Genomic DNA, 19,653 nt, shown 5'->3' with positions numbered 1-19,653 from the left:
GTCCAGGAATGGAGCACAAAACTTTGGAAAGTTTAAGTTTTGACCTTCCGTCGTGAGTTGGCCGTAAGCTGTTAACTCAAGCCCAGGATGATGTACCTTTACTGCCTGAGTTTTACACACAGGAAAACGGTTCTTGATATGGAGCAAGGGGTCAGGGACGCTGAGCTTAGACAAGTCCCCTTTGCCGTAGGGAACCAGGTGGACAACAGTTAAGTGAGCTGTCGTTTGTTGGGTGCTACCGCGGCGACCGTGTACGCTGTTTACAGAGGACTGAAGGCTTTGCTACAAACTCTTGACAAAGATTAGGCATGAGCTTGGAGTGATATAAACAGCTCAAGTGTAGTGTTTATTTGATTTCGTCCCTAAGCAAGGGAAGAAAACCAGCCATCAATGTCCGGTCCCAGGACTGTGGACAGGAACTCCTCCAAGGCACTCCAGCAGCTATTGTGGCGACTGGAGCATCCTGACTGCAGTGGGAGAGAGGGATTCTGGGCCACGGAGACAGGGATTGTGGGACACGGGAAGGAGGGATTCTGGGGCACGAAGAGAAGGATCCTGGGGCACGGAGAGAGGGATTCTGGGGCACAGAGGGAAGGATTCTGGGGCACAGAGAGAGGGATTTTGGAGCACAGAGAGGGATTGTGGGACACGGGAGGGAGGGATTCTGGGGCACGAAGAGAAGCGGAGAGAGGGATTCTGGGGCACGGAGAGAGGGATTCTGGGGCACAGAGGGAAGGATTCTGGGGCACAGAGAGAGGGATTTTGGAGCACAGAGAGGGATTGTGGGACACGGGAGGGAGGGATTCTGGGGCACGAAGAGAAGCGGAGAGAGGGATTCTGGGGCACGGAGAGAGGGATTCTGGGGCACAGAGGGAGGGATTCTGGGGCATGGAGAGGATTCTGGGGCACGGAGAGAGGGATTCTGGGGCACGGAGAGAATTCTGGGGCACGGAGAGAAGGATTCTGGGGCACGGAGAGAGGGATTCTGGGGCACGGAGAGAAGGATTCTGGGGCACGGAGAGAGGGATTCTGGGGCACAGAGAGAGGGATTCTGGGGCACGGAGAGAGGGATTCTGGGGCATGGAGAGAAGGATTCTGGGACACGGAGAGAAGGATTCTGGGGCACGGAGGGAGGGATTCTGGGACCAGGAAGCATCAGGGATCTCACAGTTAGTGACAGACATGGCAAAGAGTAAAATGCATGGAGGTGAATAAACGCGTAATTGAGGTTTGTTTTTCCTACTCCTGGGACAACATTTTACAAACCAGTCTCCGGGCTCTATACCCCATTGCGATGAAAACACATCCACACACACACTTGTCCGTGGACGTCCACAGCGGCACTGTGCGTAACAGCCAGAAAGAGGGAACAGGCCGCGTTCACAGCAGGTGGGCGGACAAGCAAACTGCTCGTTCCTCACGCGGAACCGCACCCGTCCCTGAAGGGAGGAGGAACCGAAACCTGCCCCACGACAAACCTGAGCGTCACGCTACACAGAAGCCGGGCACAGAGGACACACGTGTGAGTCTATCCAGGAAATGCCCAGAGCAGGAAAATCCGTGAGAGACACAAGGCAGACCGGAGGGCGCCTGGGGGCTGGGGAGGCTGCTGAGCGGAGCCGGCTTCTTTTTGGGGTGATGAAAATTGTTCTAAAACCCACTGTGCTGACGGCGGCACAGCCCTGAATACGCTAAACCCACACCTTAACTGGTACGGCATGAGAGTTACATCGCAGTAAAGCTGTTAAAGACGGTGCGTGCACACAGAAGCAGACGGCATTTCACAACATCCCTACTGTGTTCCCCTGTGACCATGAATTAACAATCACCCCATCGTGGTGGGAAGTGAGGTTAACGCGGGTAAGGGGTCCTCCGTATTCTCCACTTCTTTATGTAAATCAAAAGGCAGGTGGCTTTAGATTACTTAAAAGCTAAAACAAAATAGAAGTAGCTAAAATGAGGCATAAAGTTATTCTTACCCATTTGCTATTTCCTAGACTTGAAAAATCTTCCCCCCAAAAACTGAGCCTACCATCTACCTCTGTATGGCTTCCAGAATGTGAGAGCCGGATTTAAATATACAGACACGAGACCCTGTTGGGGAAACTGACCAAGTCAAGGAAAATGAAAAAGATATGGACATCTGGGGGCCTCCACTTGCTCAGGCAGGGGTGAAACCCACCAGTCAACAAGGCCGACCGTGCACAGAGGTTCCTGCCACTCCCAGTGCATGAGTGCCCGCCTGCTGGGGGTGCCAGGAGCCACTCAACAGCCTCCCACAAATTTCTATTCGGCTTCAAGCGGCCAATGGAAATTTTGTTGTTGGCAACTAGGAATCATAACAAATACCGTCCAGTAAAAAGTACCCAGACATTAAGGTTAGGAGGTACCTCAATGTGACCTGATAAGCAGAGAGCTCCAAGGTATACTGTTCAGTCAGAAAAGGAAAGATGCAGAACAATGTATGATTTGCAAAAACAAATTTAAAAGTATAAAAAAAAAATTTGAGAAATGTGGGATGGGTTCTAACTCATAAAACAAATGTCAACCGGACGAAAATCACTCAAAACGAGTTCAAGACACCGAAGCTCTGTCAAACACGGGCTTGACTTACTTTCGTTCTTCATCTTATCAAAGTACGACAATTTGGAGGCAGCATAAATGGCGCCGGGCGACTGCAGCGTGCCCACGACGGCGTCCATCAGCAAGACGTGGGTCAGCGCCTGCTGGACGTACTGGGGGTCCTGCGGGAGAAACACATTCGTTTCAACAGTCACCGAAATCCTTCAGGCTAAGACTCTGTTACGTTACATAAAACAATTCTTTTAAAGGTGCGTGTTTTTTCAAAGTAACAGGAAGAGTTTAAATTTGGATTTGATGTCACGTAATTATTTTTCTCTTAGTTAAGGCAAATATTGATTGTTTATACCAGGGTCGGTCAACATTTTCTATGAAGGGCCAGGCAGTGAATACACAATCTGTGTCCCGACTGCTCAGCTCTGCTGCGGCCGCTCGAAAGCAGCCAGACTACGCGAACGAATGGGCCCATGTAGATGTGTGTGTCAACACCTGCCTCGCGGACGGTCCCCAGGCCCACGGGCTTTAGTCTGACTGGGCTGGTTTGTGCTAAATAACCCAGTGGACATAAAACCAGAGGGCAGGCCCAAAAGGCATGGAATACTGGAACCTTAGAAGGGACCTACGCCCTCTTCCCACGCCAAACAGAAACAGCCGCTCACGTCTGCGGCCTCGAGCTCCCCCAGTGACTGGGAACACCCCGTCACGCACGGCAGCTCTCCCGCCACTGGACACAGTGTCCTTCCTGACAGGCGCCCCTGTGGCGGCTGCCGCCCTCCCGGTGCCTCTCGTGATCCGCGGCTGTGCACCGCTTTCTACCCTCTGAACTGGGCCCGTGTGGGAGCTCCCTGTTCACACCCTTTGCCCATCCTGTTATGGGTTTTCCTGTCTTGCCATTCAGACACAGAACTCTGTTCCCCCATAGGGCCTCCGTCTGCTGCCTCGCTCCACGGTGGGTGGGGAGGGGGGACGAGGGGAACACAGAGTGGCCGGCCCCGCGGTCTATCCACACCGCTCTGCCGGCTGCTGGGTTTGCTCACCACGGCTTCCCCAAACGCCACGAGGCCTCCTGCTGGGTCACACAAACCACAGCATCTTCAGCGCCTTCTGACAAGCCCCCGTGTAATTCACCTTATCCTGCCCACAGGACCAAGCCCGAGCCCCCGAGCTCTACGGGCCGAGCGTCATCACAGAGACACGGGCAGGACGAGGCGAGCCTCAAATCAGGATAAAGGGACAGTGCTTTCCAGACCTTGTGGTCATCGGCCAGCTTCTTCCCAGCCCACATCTCCTTCACCATCAGGTGCCACAGGTCACACTCCGTCTTAAGATTAGCTTCAAAGACTTCTTTCTTAGACACCATTTTAATTTTTAATGTGGGTATTCTCAGCACCAGAAAAGCTACTGTGGTACTTCTGACTTCCTAAAGAGGCAGAAAAAGAGAAGGAAGGTAAGTAGAATGACATCGCAAGGGACGCTGGGATTGATGAGAGAGGCGGCGATGGCAGGTCTGAAAGCGAGGGGCGGCGGGCTGTGACCACTGCTGTCCTCGTCTGCACACGTCCAGGGGACCTGCCGGGGCGCTTGGCTGACGTCCCGACGTGCAGGCAGCCCAGGAGGGCGAGGGGCCACCCTGGAGAGCCCGGACAGAGCCCTGGGGCTGGGCCCAGAGCTGGGGTTGGGGGGGTCCCCAGCTGGAGTGGAGGGTCACGAGCTGGGGTCTGAGAGCTCAGCACGGCTCCCGGTGGACGGTGGGTCTGCGCCGTGAGCAGCACAGCCACTCTCCCACCCAAATGGACGCAGTCACCGCGTTTCAAGGCAGCTCATCTTTCACCTCCTTAACTATTTCCCTCTCTTCGGAGTCCTAGGAGGACGTCTGTCAAAGCAGGTGCGGGGGAAACTGAGGGAAAGCAGCGCCAGGTGGGGTCCTCTGGTCCCGCGTTCACCACGGGTTTACCGCCTTTCCCATCTCTGAACAGTCAGTGGCCGAGTGAACGCCCCTCACATGCCTCGTACAAATTTGGGAAAATAGATGTAAGGCCTCAGATGAGCCACGATCTCCCTTCAGATTTCCTCCGTGGGGAGAAGGACTCCCTTGAAGACAGAACAGGCATCTTGAGTTGCCATAGGATAAACCAGCAGGCCGCTGGGAACCTGCTTGGGAGATGTGGGGGACACCAGCGCCCAGCGGCTGCCACGCGGCAGTTTCTCCACAAACGCCTTGTGGATGAATTCATTCCTGTGCTTCTCACATTTTTCTCTAATTAGAAGGTCAGCCAAGGCGCATGCCCGCCTCGCTTCCACTTCCTCTCCCAGACACACGTCAGTCGGGTCAGGACATCAGCTACAGACGAGCGCTTCCTGCTCTGGGCACGTTGCGCACTGAGTCTGTCTATTCAACCCTCCCAGCAAGCCCATTGGGAAGGCACCCTGATTATTCCCGCTCTGCAGATGAGCAAACTGAGGCAGGCCGGGTCTCCGGCAGGTCCATGGCACAGCGGGAGGGGTCCGGAGCAGGGCGCGCCCCAGCGCGTCTTACCTCTATGTTTCGGAAGGTGGAAATCTCCACGTAGCCCGGCCTGCCTTCGGTCAGGAGGAACAGGCGCTTCTGCGTCATGGCGATCTTGCCCACGCCACGGTTGGTCTTGACGGAGCTCGACAGCTTATAGACACACTCGTTTTTATCCAGGTGTTCCATCACGGACGGCGGCAGAACGACCTCCTGGGCCTCCGCTTCCGTCTCCTTCCAGCAGGTGTAGAAATCCCTGAACGTTTCTGGGTCGATCTGTTTCTGGTGCCCTTGGTTTTATAAAGAAAAGAGAGATTTCTTACAGCCACACGCAGCACGGGTAAAGAGCGCATTACCCGAGCGAGGCGGCAGGTGGCGCCAGTGCTTAAGTCTGCCTGGACCAAACCACCCCTCCCTCCCCAGGCAGCGCAGGTGCCCACAGAGGGCACTGCATCCAGGCCCAGCCCGTCCGCCCTCTCCAGCCCCTGACCCCGGGATGGGGATCGCCGTGTGACTTGAGCCAGGCAGTCACAGCAACTCTAAGGACACCAGCTGGGGACACTGGGACAAGGACACTCTTCATATGGTGGCAAAGACCTGTGCCACCACTACAACTGCTGGCAGCCATCCTGGGGCCACGAGGGGAGCTAGTCCTTGGGTGAAGCTAAAGAGACCAGATCCCTGGTGACACACCTAGGCCACTGGATCAAGCCTTGCCTGACGCTGGCAAGATCTATCTCTATATTGTTTGGTTCTGTGAGCAAATAAATTACTTTTATTATGTGTAACCCAGATGATCTTAACTGATGCGGTAACCTTTCCAAACATCCAATATTCGTGGGCCCTGAAGTCAGAGAGACCCAAGTCGGAAGCCCAGTTTCGCTACCATGCAGCAGCACGACTGCAGGCAAGCTGTGGACGCCCCTGCCTCCTCACCCGCAGGTGGAGATGGGCCCACCCCAGCCCGCTACTAAGAAGCCCTGCCCAGAGTAACCCCCGACGTGTCCCTGTATCTGTGCTCGCCTCTACTCCCTTCTCCCTCCCATCCATGCCCAGATCCGGCTGCTCCTCTCCTACCCTCTGTCACACAGCAGCCCCGTAGCGTCCCGATGGCCCTGCCTGCAGAGCTGCCCCCACTCCCAGCCTGCATCTCTCGGCGCCCGGAATGACTTTTCTAAGACGCAAGCAGGAGCTCCTGCTCTCTCGTTCAAACACTCCAGGGCTCCTCATCCACACCAGGCCCCAAATTCCTCCAGGATCAGGCCCCCCGCCCCTCACGCCCCAACGTTCCAATCATACCAAGGAGGTTCTGAAACAGGCCGTGCTGTTGCACGCCTCTGCACACGCTGGTCCAGAGTATTTGGGCCAGAAAACTCCTACCCATTCTGCAAGACCCAGAGAAAACACCTCACGTGCCCCATTCTCTAACAAGGCAGTCTTCCCGGCCACACGGCCACCGAGCTGCACATGCACTTCCCTTATCACGTTGAATGACACCTCCTATACACCGCTCTACACAGCGTCCCAATTAATGCTCCCAACCACCTCACAAGGCAGGCACCATTATCAGGGAAACTGAGGCACGGGGAGGCAAGCCCTAGCTGGCAGGTGGGTAAGTGCGCAGCTGGGCCCTGGGGTCAGGCAGACGGCCTCACCCCAACGCCATCCTACTCTGCGAGTTCGCGTCTGCCTGCCCTGCTGGCGCCCTGCTTGGGACGGCAGGAACCGTGTCCTCCCCATCCCCAGCACGGCTGGAGGCCGGATGTGGAATGACCAAAGGATGTCCTGAAAGCCCCGGTGTGGCCACGTCCCTGCCCTGGTTCCATAACACTGTGTTGAGGGTGACAGTTCCCCGGGGAATTTGCAATCGTGGCCACAACTGAGCCTGGCTCAGCTGAGCAGTCAGGGCCGCCATCCGCAGGCGGCCAGCGAGCAGGAGGGCGCTGCGACGGGGCAGGACAGGAGGCGGTCCTGGCCAAGGCCAAGGCCGGGACATTCGCTTCTCCGTGGGAAGAACGGCTGAGCGTGTCGGAATTAAGACTTGAACCAGAAAGGCAGGGGCTTCGTTGCCACTACAACGTGCAGGCGCCAGCCGGGGTTTGAGTCAGTGCTGTCGCTGTCGCTCTCCTTATTTCTGATGGCTGACCGTGGTTGTATACTACTTACATATCTGTTCCACGTTTTAAAGTCACTGGGTCCAAACAGAGAAGAAACACACAGCGGTGGGTGTCTATGCGTCCCTATCTACATTTTTAAAAATAAGTCACTGAAGAAGACGAAGCATGAGTATGCTGGCATCTGCCCCAGTGGACGGGACCCCACGTCCCCTGCGCTGGGCAGCGGGCCACCAGAGTGCATGCGGGTCATGCCCCTGACCCCACAACATGGTTCACGGAGCCCTGTTGTGTTCTAGAAATGCTGCTCAGTGCAGCTGCCTCCGACCGGGCTCCTGGGTCCACACGTGCCAGTGGTCCTGAGCAGCTGTGCTTTATTCCGGAGCCTTTGCTATTTCTGCTGGACCTCACGTAAGAAGACGTTTAGTCTAAATATGCAAGCAAGGAAAAGCCCAAGAAATGGGAAGCAAGAGGTGAAACGAGAAAGAGAGAGAGGCAAAGTCATTAATTAATGAAAGCCAGAGTGGGAGGACTCCTGGGGTGGAGCCTGGGCCAAGTGGCCTGTCCCCCCGTCACTCGGGACAAAGCTGCCTGCTGTCCGGGCCCCTGCAGAGTTATGGGGCTACACAGAGCAGAGCACGTGTCACCAGAACCCGAGACAGCTTCCTCTCAGACAGACGTGGCTGCGGCCTCAGATGTGAGGTGGGCTCGTGGGCTCCAGAAGGCCCCGACCAGGGCCGGGCAGAGAAACCAGGGTGGCCCGCGGCAGGAGCAGCCCTCATGGCTCCGGTGGGCCTGTGGACACCAGACCCACCAGGGCTGCAACAGGACCAGGCGGCGCACACCCAAGGCTGCCGTGCACACCTGCAGCCACTGTGCACATCTGTGAACTCCATGCACACAGTTGCCACGCACAGCAACTGCCACTGTGCACACCTGTGGCCATTGTGCACACGTGTACATCCACAGCCATTGCACACATCCAGGTGGAGAGAACACCCATTCTTCATGTGTCTCCAATTCTGCACAAAAACGCCAACTGCTCCCCCCTGTACCCTGTCACCACGCCTCCAACACAATCCCCCAGCTCATGTGCGGGAGGAGGCAGCGTCACGGGGGCCCGCCTCCCGCATGGCCATACTCACGGCAGCCTCCCTCCCTGGAGCCAGCTTGGCAGCAGCTGCCCTGCGAACACACAGGCCTGCACCATGAATACTGGACTTTGAAATGTGTGACTGTTACAATGTGTAGTGATGAAACTGTACGGTAACTCATTGAGTAAACTCAGTGAATCCTTGCACCACGTCAGCTCCTTCCAAGAGGGCGACATTCAGCTGTGGCTTCATGCTGCTCTTTAACACACGGCCGTGAGGCCAAAACCTGCGCCTGCTGCTGCGTCACGCTGGCTCACACGCCCATTAGCTGACCCGTTTGCAATTACAGAGCCAAAGTGACCCAGGGCCGTCGATGGCACTATCATCGTGGTCAAGTCTGCTGATGCCCTCCCAGGATGTCCTCTCGATGACCCTTCTAACGTAAGTCTGGGACTGCTGGACAGGGCCCATATGTCCCGCCATAAAGCCACGCATCCCAGGCTCCCCACAGCCGGCGCCGTGGGACACGTTCCTGGCCAAGGAGAGGTGAGAGCCGGGGGAACAGAGCCTCTTCTTCCTGCCGGGAAAACAGACGCCCAGGGCCACCAGCCATCTGTGACTGGGAAACAACAGGCCATGGAGGGGAGCAAAGGTGACTGTGGGGCCTGGTCACCATGACGTCGAGCTGCCCAGCATGCTCTGGACGTCCTGTCACACGACAACAACAAGCCCAGCGGCTTTGTGCTGCGGCATGTCAGGCCTAAGGCTGACCTGGCGGGGCACTCATATCCTCGTCAAGGTCCCCGGGAGGGAAGGGCAGGGCCTCCTTTGAGAGGTGGGGAGCCCCAAGGCGCCCACGCTTCCACTTCCCAGCAGCCCCCAGCACTGTTACTCAGGTGTCTCTGTGAGGACCTCAGACTCCCCGGGACACGGCCCATCCTCCCACGCTGTCCCGCCCCAAGGGTGTCTCCTGGGTGGCGCTGATGGCCCCACAGATGCCCAGTGAGACGAGCTCCACCATGTCCTGCTCGGCCAAGGTGGTGTGGTTCCTTTTCAGCCTTCCCAAAGCACGGCAGGTGGAGGTGACCAGTGAGTGCCAGACGAGCTGGCACCTTGGTCAGGCCGACTAACTGGGACCCGTGAACAAATGATCCGCCACCTCTGCCTGGAGGAAGACGGACAGCACGTGCATGTGGAGACGCTGCCACACGCTGCCGAGTCTGCCCGAAGAGGCCACAGACGAGAAACCAAAGGGAAGCCACGTTCTGTGGTCTCCGTGCAGTAACCAGGGAGAGATGCCGCCGTGTGTCATCAGCAAGGGACGACCCTTCCAGGGCACGTGACAGCTCCTGCACATCAGATGGGAAAGGAAATACCCCGACACAAACATGGCAAAACCTGAAAAGGCAGCTCAGAGGGAGAAGCCAGAATGGCCCACGAGCATAAGCGCTGACGTCCTGTGAACAACATCATGTCACGCTCGTCACCCCAAGCACCCTCAGGCTGCTGGCGGGGGTGTACCCAGGGCCGCGGGCAGCCAGCAGCGAGGACGACGGCACTTGCACCCCAAAACAAGCTTCTCGGCGCAAATCCTCAAGAACCCTATGCATGGGCACCCACAGAAACAGGCAGCGCAACGCCATGTCACATTCAAAAAGGCAGACGCACGGGCCCCCTGCCCGTGGTGCACAGAGATGCTCACGGCCCAGTGCTGTCGGCAGCAAAGCGAGTAAAGAAGGAGAGCTGCGCACCAATGCGGGTCCATCCTGACAACAAAGCGTGAGCAAAATAGCGCAGACCGACACCCACAACAGGACACAGCTCACGCACAGTTTAAAAACAGACAACACCCAGGCCCCGCTTTTGGACATGTCTATTGGCAGTAAATGCATATAAACGTGGCCAGAAGGGAAGGCTCGAGTTGGGGGGAGCAGTCCCTTTGAGGAGGGAGGGGTGGGAAGGAGCCTAAACCGACAAGACAGAATGTGAGGGAACGCAGCATTCCCGAAATGCGGGCCTGGAGTCTGTCTCGCTGTCTGTGCCGCCAGGTGTGGCCAGAGTACTCTGCGGATGCGTGGTCCTGCATTTGGGAAGGGATCGTCACATGACGGGCAGATCCCGAGGGACAGGAGAGACCTGCAGAGGCTTCCTGGTCTCCCATCCAGCTTCCCTGGAGCCTTCCCACCCCCCAGAGCTGGGGTCAGGAGAGCGGCCTGGGCGGCGGCTGCATTGTCAGACATCGCCGGGGGAGGACAGCTGTCCTGAGGCTCGGCCGGGCCTCCTGTGCCCAAAGTGCCCAGAGTGGTGGCAAAGCCCTCGCGCCACAGGGCTCGTACCAAGCCGCCACTGACTCGTCCTCAAGAACTTAAACCATACGATCTGGGCATCCGTGCTCTTACCTACGGTCAACGCCTCAAAGAGCCGGTGGATGGTGCCGATGTCCTTCACGATGCCCGATTCCTGAACCCGCTTCACGAAATCGTCCAGCTGCATGTGCTTCTTGGGCAGCTCGAAGTTCTTGACGCGGTCATCCGCCTTGGGGGCCTCCCCGGCCTTGTCCATGACCTCGCTGATGAGCCTCCTCAGCTCAGGGGTCTGCTCGGCCTGGGCGCGCTCGGGGGCCGACATGGAGTCCACGGTCCTCTTAACAAGGTCGGCAGGAAAGATCCGCACGTCGGTTTTGTACAGACTCTGGAAGTCCAGGAGGGCGCCCAGCAGCTGTCCTTGCATCAGGTGAACCAGCCCGCGGAGGTAGAAGTAGCGGGCCAGGAGCACGGAGCTCTCGGGAGCCAGGAAGCTCATGGCTTTACTCAGCAGGCTGACGCAGTCACAGTAATAGGCCTGGACGCACTGGCCCACCAGGGGGAAGTGGATTTCCGGCAGCTTGAACGTGTATGTCGTCGTAGGGCTCACATTCAGAACTGAAGAGTGAAAGGAAAATAAGCAGATAATTAGCGCAGACCTTAAAAATGCACATGTGTTCCCATCCCATTTCGTCCAGGTCCACATTTCCGGGCCTTCCGTGCAACTCAAAGCAAGACCTTGCGTGCCTCTTCCAGAAAGCTCCAGGAGCCCCCATGCTGAACGAGGAGCCCTCGCTGTGCCTCCACGGCACCAGGGGAATACTGAGTTATTTTATTTGCTATAACTACTAACGTTAGACTGGATCCCCTGGTAGGGAGTCTGCTGGAGGATTACACTAACAACCGAAGCAAGATGTACCCGCCGGGCAGGGCTGAGCCCTGGGAAAGAACTGTTCCATTCACCTCACCAGCCAAGCTGTGAAACGGGCATCGTCTCGCTTCCCATCTTACAGATGGGGAGACTGAGGCTCCCACTAGCCCCAGGGACAGACACTGAGTGCCAAACCCAAACCAGGAGGGCCTCACACCAGCTCCTCCAACAAACAGCACCGAAGGGCCTCCCGGGTCGGCCAGAGCTCCTCCTCTCCCGGGAGCTCCAGGGAGCACGGCAGGCCAGCCCAGCAGGGAGGCAGCTTGCCCAGGGAGGGGGGGTCTCAGCCATGAGCCTGGAGGAGGGAGCAGCCTGGGCACACAGCGGGCTGGCAGGCGAAGGCTCAGAGGGCAGAGAGCAGAACACGTTCCCATAGCGAGGAGTGAAAGGTGGCACTGGGTTTACAGAAGCGGAAGGGCAGGCCCAGAGAGGTAAAGTGGCCTGCCCAGGGTCACACAGCCAGGCAGCAGCTGTGCAGGGACTCAGACCCGGCCGGCCGTCGCCTCCAGATGCTTGCTCTGTCGTTACGCTCTTTTCACGTAAACTCGGGGCCCCTCCTGGTGTCAGCAGTGTGCTCCTCACTGAGCCTCCAGCTCTCCTGCGTTCATCAGGAGGCACCAATTGGTCCCCAGTGCCTTAGACTGAGTCAGCGGCCACCAGGGGGCCCGTGTGGCTCACGGCGCCTGGCCTCCCCACAATTTCTTCCTGTCCACTATGGACAGAGTGCAATTCCATCCTGCAACTGCATGGAGAGGGACCCTGATTATAAATGACCGACGTCACACGTCACATGCTCGGCTGCAGCTTACACGGCAACAAGATGGGCTCACACACGTGCAGACGGGGTTTACACAATTTACATGCCGGGGAAACTCCCAGCCAACACTGAGAGCTGTGCCCACCAATGTGCTTCAGAAACGCGGCCGCTGCGGCACAGCGCTGTGCGGGGCTCTTGCCCTCCCTCTGCTGGAGCACGCCTCCTCCAGGGCCACGTGGCTCGTGTCTCCCTTCACTCACATCTCTGCCAAAATGTCACTTCCGCACTCAGAGCCCCACCCTTCACTGTCCCTGACCCCACTTCCTTCGTGTAGGACACTGAATGCCCTGGTGTTTATCTGTTTATCACCTGCCTTTGCCTCAGCCACGTCGGCTCCATGGCGGGGTGCTGGCTTCCCTGCACCCCCAGGATATAGAAACGGCTTGGCACTCACTGGGGCCTAACAGTCATGTCTCCCACTAAACATGGACGCGTGTAGACACACATCTTATGTATACTCACACACACACATGCATACACATGCACACACACGCATGTATGTATGCATGCGAAAGACACCAGACCTGCGTGTAGCTGTCATCTTTAGCGGCAAGACTGGGTGATGGAAAACAGACGAGAAAGAATTTTTATAACGACCAGTTTGCAAAAAGAATATTCTAAAAATATTTCAAATAATTAAACTGCTAAAAAGCCCCAAACACACTCCCTTCTGGAACAAGCTGCGGTTTCTTTCCATGACTTGCAACGTCAGGTTGAGTGACTGAGACAGCGCCACAGAGGGGAGTGGCTTGTCACCTGTGCTGCTGCTTCTGCAATCCCCGGTGTCCACTTTCCGCAGCGACGAGTTGCGGGGCGGCAGCTCGGGAGGCGCGATGTCCTGCAGGTTGGGCATGCTGACCACCATGCGCCGGTGAGTGGTGTGCGAGGCCGAGGCTTTGCGCGAGGCCATTTTCTCAATTGTCGGTCTTCTGGGACTTAGAAGCATCCCATTAATTCTGGGGTAGAAAAAAGCAATGCTTTACCGTATAGACACAATATTGATTAAGAATAAGCCTCAACTAAGCATTTCTCTGATATTCTCACCCACCGGTGGAAAACAGAGCGGGAGGCAGCTGTCTGAATCTCCCCGCATGTTGAACTAAAGGCTGGAGGACAGACCGTGCCCCCAAAGAGACCTCAAGGAAAGGAATGTTTGAGGATTTCAGGAAAAGCATCTCAGCAGAGGTGGAAAGCAGGCTTGGGGACAGGTGAGAGTGGGAAAGAGAGAGAAGGAAGACGGGAAGAGGGCAGCCCGAGCGCAGACCCGGAGGGCAGATGCAGGGAAGGTGTGAGTGTCAGGCACGGTCAGAGAATCCCCGAGACAGAAAGACACGGACCACGGAGGGGAGCCCGTTACCCAGTCATCACGCATTTCTAACCGAGACTTTTCCGACTGAATTTATCGTTTGTCCGTCCAGACAAAACCATGCTACGTGAGCACCTGGATCCCCCCAGAGCCGAGCATCCAGGACGCGCTGACGAGGGTACCTGTCTTCTTCCGACTGCGTGCTAAGGTCCATCTGAGCGAAGGCGTCCAGCCTCCTGCTGAGCCGGGCTTTGAGGAAAGAATGAAACATGTAGGTCTCCAGAACCTGAAAGAGGCCGTGAATGCAGGTCACTGTCACGCGCCTGCGCTCCTCTCTTCTCAGGGGTCCAGGGCGCCCGCGGCAGCCGCCTGAGGCTCCCTTCCCCGAGCCCCCAAAGCCTCTCACCACACCCAGCTCCTCCGGGTGCGAGTTCCTAACACAGGTGGCTTCCCCAGTTCACCATAACCTACTATAAGGCTGGCCCTCAGTTCCTCGCCAGCAGGCCTGAGAACGGGCCACTCTTCGCATTGGAAAATCTCAGAGCTCAAACACCCAAACCACCTCGCGCCCACGGCAGCGACAGCCCCAGCCTCCGAGCTTGGCACAGGTTCTGGGGTCCCAGCCCCGCGGCCCCGCCCCAGCCCCGTACCTCCCAGCCAGCGCCGTCTGCCCTCCCGCTGCGGTCCCGGCCTGTGCTCGGCTCCCGCCACCACGGCTGCCGGCTCTCAGTATAGAACGAGACCCTCCAACAGCTGGCTCGTTGTCCCCATGACCCCTGCTCTGCTGACCGTGGGCCCATGGGCGAGCGGCCTGGAGAGGATGAGGCCGTGCACACCCCAGGCGAGGAGAGGGGGCCAAGTGGCCACAGCCCCTCCGGGGGCCCAGGCTCAAAGAGGGGGCTGGAACCTCATGTGCAAAAGGCCCGCAGAAACACGAAGGAAGGGACTGGCCACAGAGGGTAGGTGGGAGGCCCCTTCTACAGAGAGGGGCACCGAGATGGGAGTCCCTGGGGGGTTGGCGGGCTGCGGGGAGCTCCTGGGGCTCCTCCGGACCCCTGCAGGCCGTCACGACTATGCAGCGGCCATGCGGCGAGTTCCAGGCTTCCCTTGGAGCCCCTCTGCGGGCTCCCTGGGCTCCTCTGCCACGCCCTTCCTCCAGGGGCGCCTACTGGCAGCAGCCCATGGTGCTGGCACATGGCGGGGCCCTCACCCCCGGGGAGGTGTGAAGGGGACAGCAGGTTACCAAGAGTCCTCACAGCAGCCATTCAGACAGCACTGCACTTGCACGAGCCACAGAACAATCAAGAACACACAGAGGCCACAGGGCCAAACCAAACTTTAGAAAGCGAGGGGAGGGAGGGAGCGATGGCAAGAGAATGGAGAATGCAATGGCTGTTGCCAGCCTGCAGGGGGAAAAGGAGTGGCCCGTGCTCTGCCCACAGGTGGTGGAGGTAGCCAGGCCACCGCTTGGCAAGCCACGCTGTGGCAGGCGTCCCACATATAAAGTGGAGGAAGACGGGCATGAATGTTAGCTGAGGGCCAGTCTTCCTCAGCAAAAAGAGGAGGATTGGCAGCAGATGTTAGCTCAGGGCTAATCTTCCTCCAAAAAAAAAAAAAAGCTATTACACTTAATAAAAGACGGAACACACACAGACAAATACACTCCTCCCCCCACCAGCCTTACCTGTTTATAGAACTCCTGGTCCCCTGGAGCTCTGGTCTTGAGGAACTCTTCACTGTTAAACACTCGATGTTCGTAATTCAAGTGATTCTTCACTTCCCTGACCAAGAGAAAGACAGTCCCCGTGCTGAAGCATTTTTAAATACATGGAAAACACCTCGCTATCAGAAGCAGAAAACCCACGAGAGAACGCACGCTTTGGAAGGCCCCGTTCTGCAGGTCGTTCTGACCCCAGAACGACACGGCTCGGACACACTGTGCGTTACCTGGAGCACCGCTTCTCCCTCCACCTGGAATGAAGCTCCAGGAGGAAGGTCACGGTCTCCTCCTTCAAGCCAGGTCCTCGTGGCAATGAAGACGCAATAACCTGTACGCACTCCCACAAACAAACTGAGTTCAGAGCAGTGACACGGGAGGGGCCGCCCGACTCCGAGCGCTCACCCCACTGGCCGTCAGCCCGACCCCACAGGCCAGCTCACCTCTGGGCCCCACTTCCTTGTCTATAAATCCCTGGGGACCTGGCAGCTGACCTCCCAGATCTAAAGCAAGGCTCGACAAGTGGACTCCATGGCCGGACGGCACGTCCACACGTAGGACGTTCACCGTTCCTTCCATCGGGGAGGAAAGATTATTTCATCTAGGGAAATAGAGTTTGATAATCTGGAATCATGTTTCCTGCTTTGGATGAACTCACGAAGCTTGTGAAAGATTACCAAAAAAATCTCGTTCATTAAAGACTTGGTCTTAAAAGAACAAAAGGAAAACAACAGATCTACGATCACACAAGTTATGCTCTCAGCAAAGAGATCACATAATCCGTTCATAATACACTGTCCCGTTTTTTTCATAATACATTATTTGCTTCATACAAATATATACATCAAAACAACATGGCCATTAACATGCCGGTTTTGAAATAACCACACGGAGTACTGTCCAGTCTGCAAGCTCTGGTCTAGACCCCACCCAGGTGGAGGGTCCCTGCCGTCACCTTCCCTCGCTCGGCCTGGAGAGGAGAGAAGAGAGAGCCCCCGCTGACAAAAGGAAAGAGCCCCGAGAGAGAAAAGGCCTGAAGGCTTCTCCACTAAAAATAACTCCTTCACAAAGCTGTGGTGTAATGGAGACACAACTTCATCACACACTCCTGAAACGACCCCATAGTCAGGCCAGAAACAGCGACCCACGCCCCGGACCATAGCACGCCAAAATCAACATGCTTCACTAGTTACTTAACCGAGCCTCGCTCAGGCGCTAGTGCCCAACAGCGTGCAAGAGACGGCTGAGGACGGCATGACAGGAAGGAAGAGAAAGGAGAAAGCTCTCCAGCAGGGGCGAAGCCTGAGTGCTCCAGCCTGGCGGCTCTCCTTTGGGTGGGCATCGTTCCCGAAGTGATCCTTCTGTCCCCCACGCTGGACTGACCCTGCGCCCGCAGCCAGCACAAGCATCCGCAGGTGGTCACTTGCAGGAGAGGTGGGGGTGGAGTGGGGGCGGGGGCCTCTCTCACGAGGCCATCGTCAATTTCAGCGACCTGAGCTTTGGGGGCCACTGCCATCATGGAACCGAGAGCTGGCTGGGTACCCTTTACAGACACTGGAAATGTTTTCTAAATACCTGAAGATGCTGACGAGCAGCTGCAGGGTCATCTGCTGGATCTGGCGGTTGAGTGTCTGCTGCCAGGCCCGCCTGCAGGCTCGCCCCTCATTCAGGTCTGTGATGGAGCCCAGGTGAGCGAGGTCCAGCTCGTGATGCAGCTGAAGGCTCTGGACCCTGGAGAGGAGCAGACGGACGCTGGCCACGGCTCATGCTTCCCCGCCTGACCACTGTTCACTGGCAGTGGAGAACTCCCCAGGAAGGGGGCTCGCTCTTGCCAGGTACGTTAACACTTTTAGGATGCTCACAATACCCATCAGTAACTTCTAGGGGGGTCATTAAAAATATACCCCTGGAAGAGTTTATTCAGCTCCCAACATAAAAAGCTAATTAGGGCAGAACTCCCAAAGACCTTGACTTTGGACCATGCACATTTTTATCCGAGCTGAACCATTCCGTCCCCCATGCTCTGCCTGGCGAGGGCACACGCTCCCCTTCCAGGACGGCCAAAGGGTCTCCAGCTCAGGCCGCCCCCTTGCCTGCTGGCTTGGGGCATCCTGGGAGGGACAGTGTGGCAACCGGGCAGCTTCCTGTCCCACGCCCTGCCCGGGCAGGCTCGGAGGCACCAAACGTCCTGTGTGTCACCACTCTCGGCCCAGCAGGGGACGGCCACTCTCTGGTCTGGAGGACCCAGAGGACGCACAGCTATCTCTGTGTCTGTGTGCCGCCCTCAAACTCGACCCTGGCCTCCCCAACGACCCAAGGCTGTGCTTCCAGATGCGACTTTGGAAACCACCAGGAAGGGACTACACACCCGGCACCATGGCGGGGGGGTGCAGGTCACTGGTGGACACGGGCAGAGTCCTCATGTGGGGCTTACATTCAGGTGAGAAGAAACAGAAAAACAGGTAAAGGCATCACAAAGTATGAGGTAACGGGGATATGAAGCAGGGACTCCAAATAGAGTGATGGCCAGGAAATGGCCTGTTTGGGTGGCTGGAGGAGACCTCTCCAAGGGCCCTGGACCGGAAAGGTGAAAGGCCGTGAGCTGACAGCGGGGCAGGCAGCCGCCGAAGGCCCTACACAGGTGCAGGGGGCTTGCTGGGCCCAGCGTGGCTCCAGTATGAGGGCCAGGGGAGGTGAGCCCGGGTCTGAGGGCTGGCACAGCCTTTACCCCACAGGTCATGGGAAACTGCTGCTGGAGACAGGACGTTTCCGCCCTGGCTGAGCCCGGCCGTTGCATCAGGTCACCACCCCGCCAGGATGGAGTGTGAGTCACTCTGATGTGGCTGTCTGTCTGTGCCAGGTGGCTGTGCACCCAGCAGAACACAGGACGCCACGGGGAATGGCGCTTCAGACTCTCCCGTATAACGCCACAGCGCTGCCTACAGCAGAGTCTCCCCAGTTTCTGCGTGGGGACAATCCGTCATGGCAGGACAAGGCTGGCCCCTCCCCCGGAGCCCTCCTTTCCTCTCTCCCAGGCTCTCAGCCAGCACAGCCCTGAGCTGACCGCCCCCCAAGAGGGCTGGGGGTCCCTCTCCCTGTCCCCGAGGAGGTCAGGCGGGGCAGGGAAGATGGGCAAACACACTTCCGAGCAAGGGGAGGGAGACAGCGGTGGGGCAGAGAGGGCCACTAGGAGCAGGGCGTCTCGGGGAGAGGAGTGCCTGCCTCTTGTTCCTCCCAGGCAAACACCGCATGTGGACACACTGGCACTCCGGAACCCCGTGGGAGACTGACCGCCAGGTTCACGGTCTGTGCAGCATGCCGCCAACTGCACACGGGTTAGTTCACATTTATAAAACACGGCGCCCTGTGGTGAGATCGTAAGAGGCAGCACATCCCACTGCTTTGGGGTCCAGGAATCCAACCCTCGGTGTACATTCTAGAATTCTAACAACCACACGCAGACAGAGGAAGGAATCCCGTCTTACTGGGGACACTCTGCCAAAGTGAACACATGGGCATCGCCTCCAAATGGCAGCAAAGGTCAGCCCTGGCATGTCACCCTCTGAAAGGCAGGGGACAGCAGCTTCGGCTTATCAGAAAGTAAACAGACGGTAAGGAATGTGGGTTTCACCTTCCAGGTTCACATAGAGAACCCGGAGCACAAAGCAGTCAGCCACAGGAGAGCCCTTGGGGACTCCACGCTCACAGCCACAGGAGGACACGCACTCCACCTGCGCTCTGCCTGCAGGCCTCCTAAAAGTTTCATTCGTTTGTTTGTTTCTCTGTTTTTGGTGAGGAAGACTGGCCCTGAGCTAACACTTGTTGCCAATCTTCCTCTATTTTGCATGTGGGACACTGCCACAGCATGGCTTGATGAGCAGCATGTAGCTCTGTGCCCGGGATCCAAACCCACAAACCCTGGGCTGCCAAAGTAGAGTGCATGAACGCAACCACTATGCCACCGGGCCAGCTTGTTAAGATGGAAGGAACAATGATAAAGGTGGCACTCCTGTATATTTTGCAGAAACCATCAAGGTAGAAGTAATAATTGATACCGAGTGTTATGGGCTGAATTGGGTCCCCCGAAATCTATATGTTAGAGTTCTAACCCCTAGTTCCTCAGAATGTGACTGTATTAGGAGAGAGGGCCTTTACAGAGGGGATTAAAGTAAAACGAGGTCACAGGGCGGCCCTGACCCAGTCTGACTGGTGTCCTTATGAAAAGAGGAGATCAGGACCCAGACACACACAGAGGGACGACCACATGAGGACATAGGGAGGAGAC

The 19,653-nt window shown here is 57.2% G+C and overlaps 2 protein-coding genes across 5 annotated transcripts in view; one reads left to right on the top strand and one right to left on the bottom strand.

The window, feature by feature from the left end:
- The window catches only part of SLC45A4 (solute carrier family 45 member 4), a 129,284-nt gene extending 123,410 nt beyond the window's left edge, over nt 1-5,874 (top strand). The window contains exon 9 of the transcript XR_011421489.1: nt 3,725-5,874. The gene's annotated coding sequence lies outside the window, so the exon portion shown is untranslated. The remainder of the gene's footprint in view (nt 1-3,724) is intronic.
- Nucleotides 1-19,653, bottom strand: part of DENND3 (DENN domain containing 3) — a 61,641-nt gene that overhangs the window by 18,550 nt on the left and 23,438 nt on the right. For all 4 annotated transcript variants that reach the window (XM_023649021.2, XM_023649022.2, XM_005613316.4 and 1 more), the window contains 8 exons: nt 16,944-17,099; nt 15,336-15,432; nt 13,834-13,937; nt 13,102-13,301; nt 10,694-11,215; nt 5,117-5,376; nt 3,830-4,000; nt 2,615-2,744 (listed from right to left, as the gene is read on the bottom strand). In XM_023649021.2, the coding sequence (XP_023504789.1) occupies nt 2,615-2,744; nt 3,830-4,000; nt 5,117-5,376; nt 10,694-11,215; nt 13,102-13,301; nt 13,834-13,937; nt 15,336-15,432; nt 16,944-17,099 (1,640 nt within the window). The remainder of the gene's footprint in view (nt 1-2,614; nt 2,745-3,829; nt 4,001-5,116; nt 5,377-10,693; nt 11,216-13,101; nt 13,302-13,833; nt 13,938-15,335; nt 15,433-16,943; nt 17,100-19,653) is intronic.

Source organism: Equus caballus, chromosome 9 (assembly GCF_041296265.1).
Source record: "Equus caballus isolate H_3958 breed thoroughbred chromosome 9, TB-T2T, whole genome shotgun sequence".
Lineage (NCBI taxonomy): Eukaryota > Metazoa > Chordata > Mammalia > Perissodactyla > Equidae > Equus > Equus caballus.
This window is presented reverse-complemented; position numbering and strand designations above follow the sequence as displayed.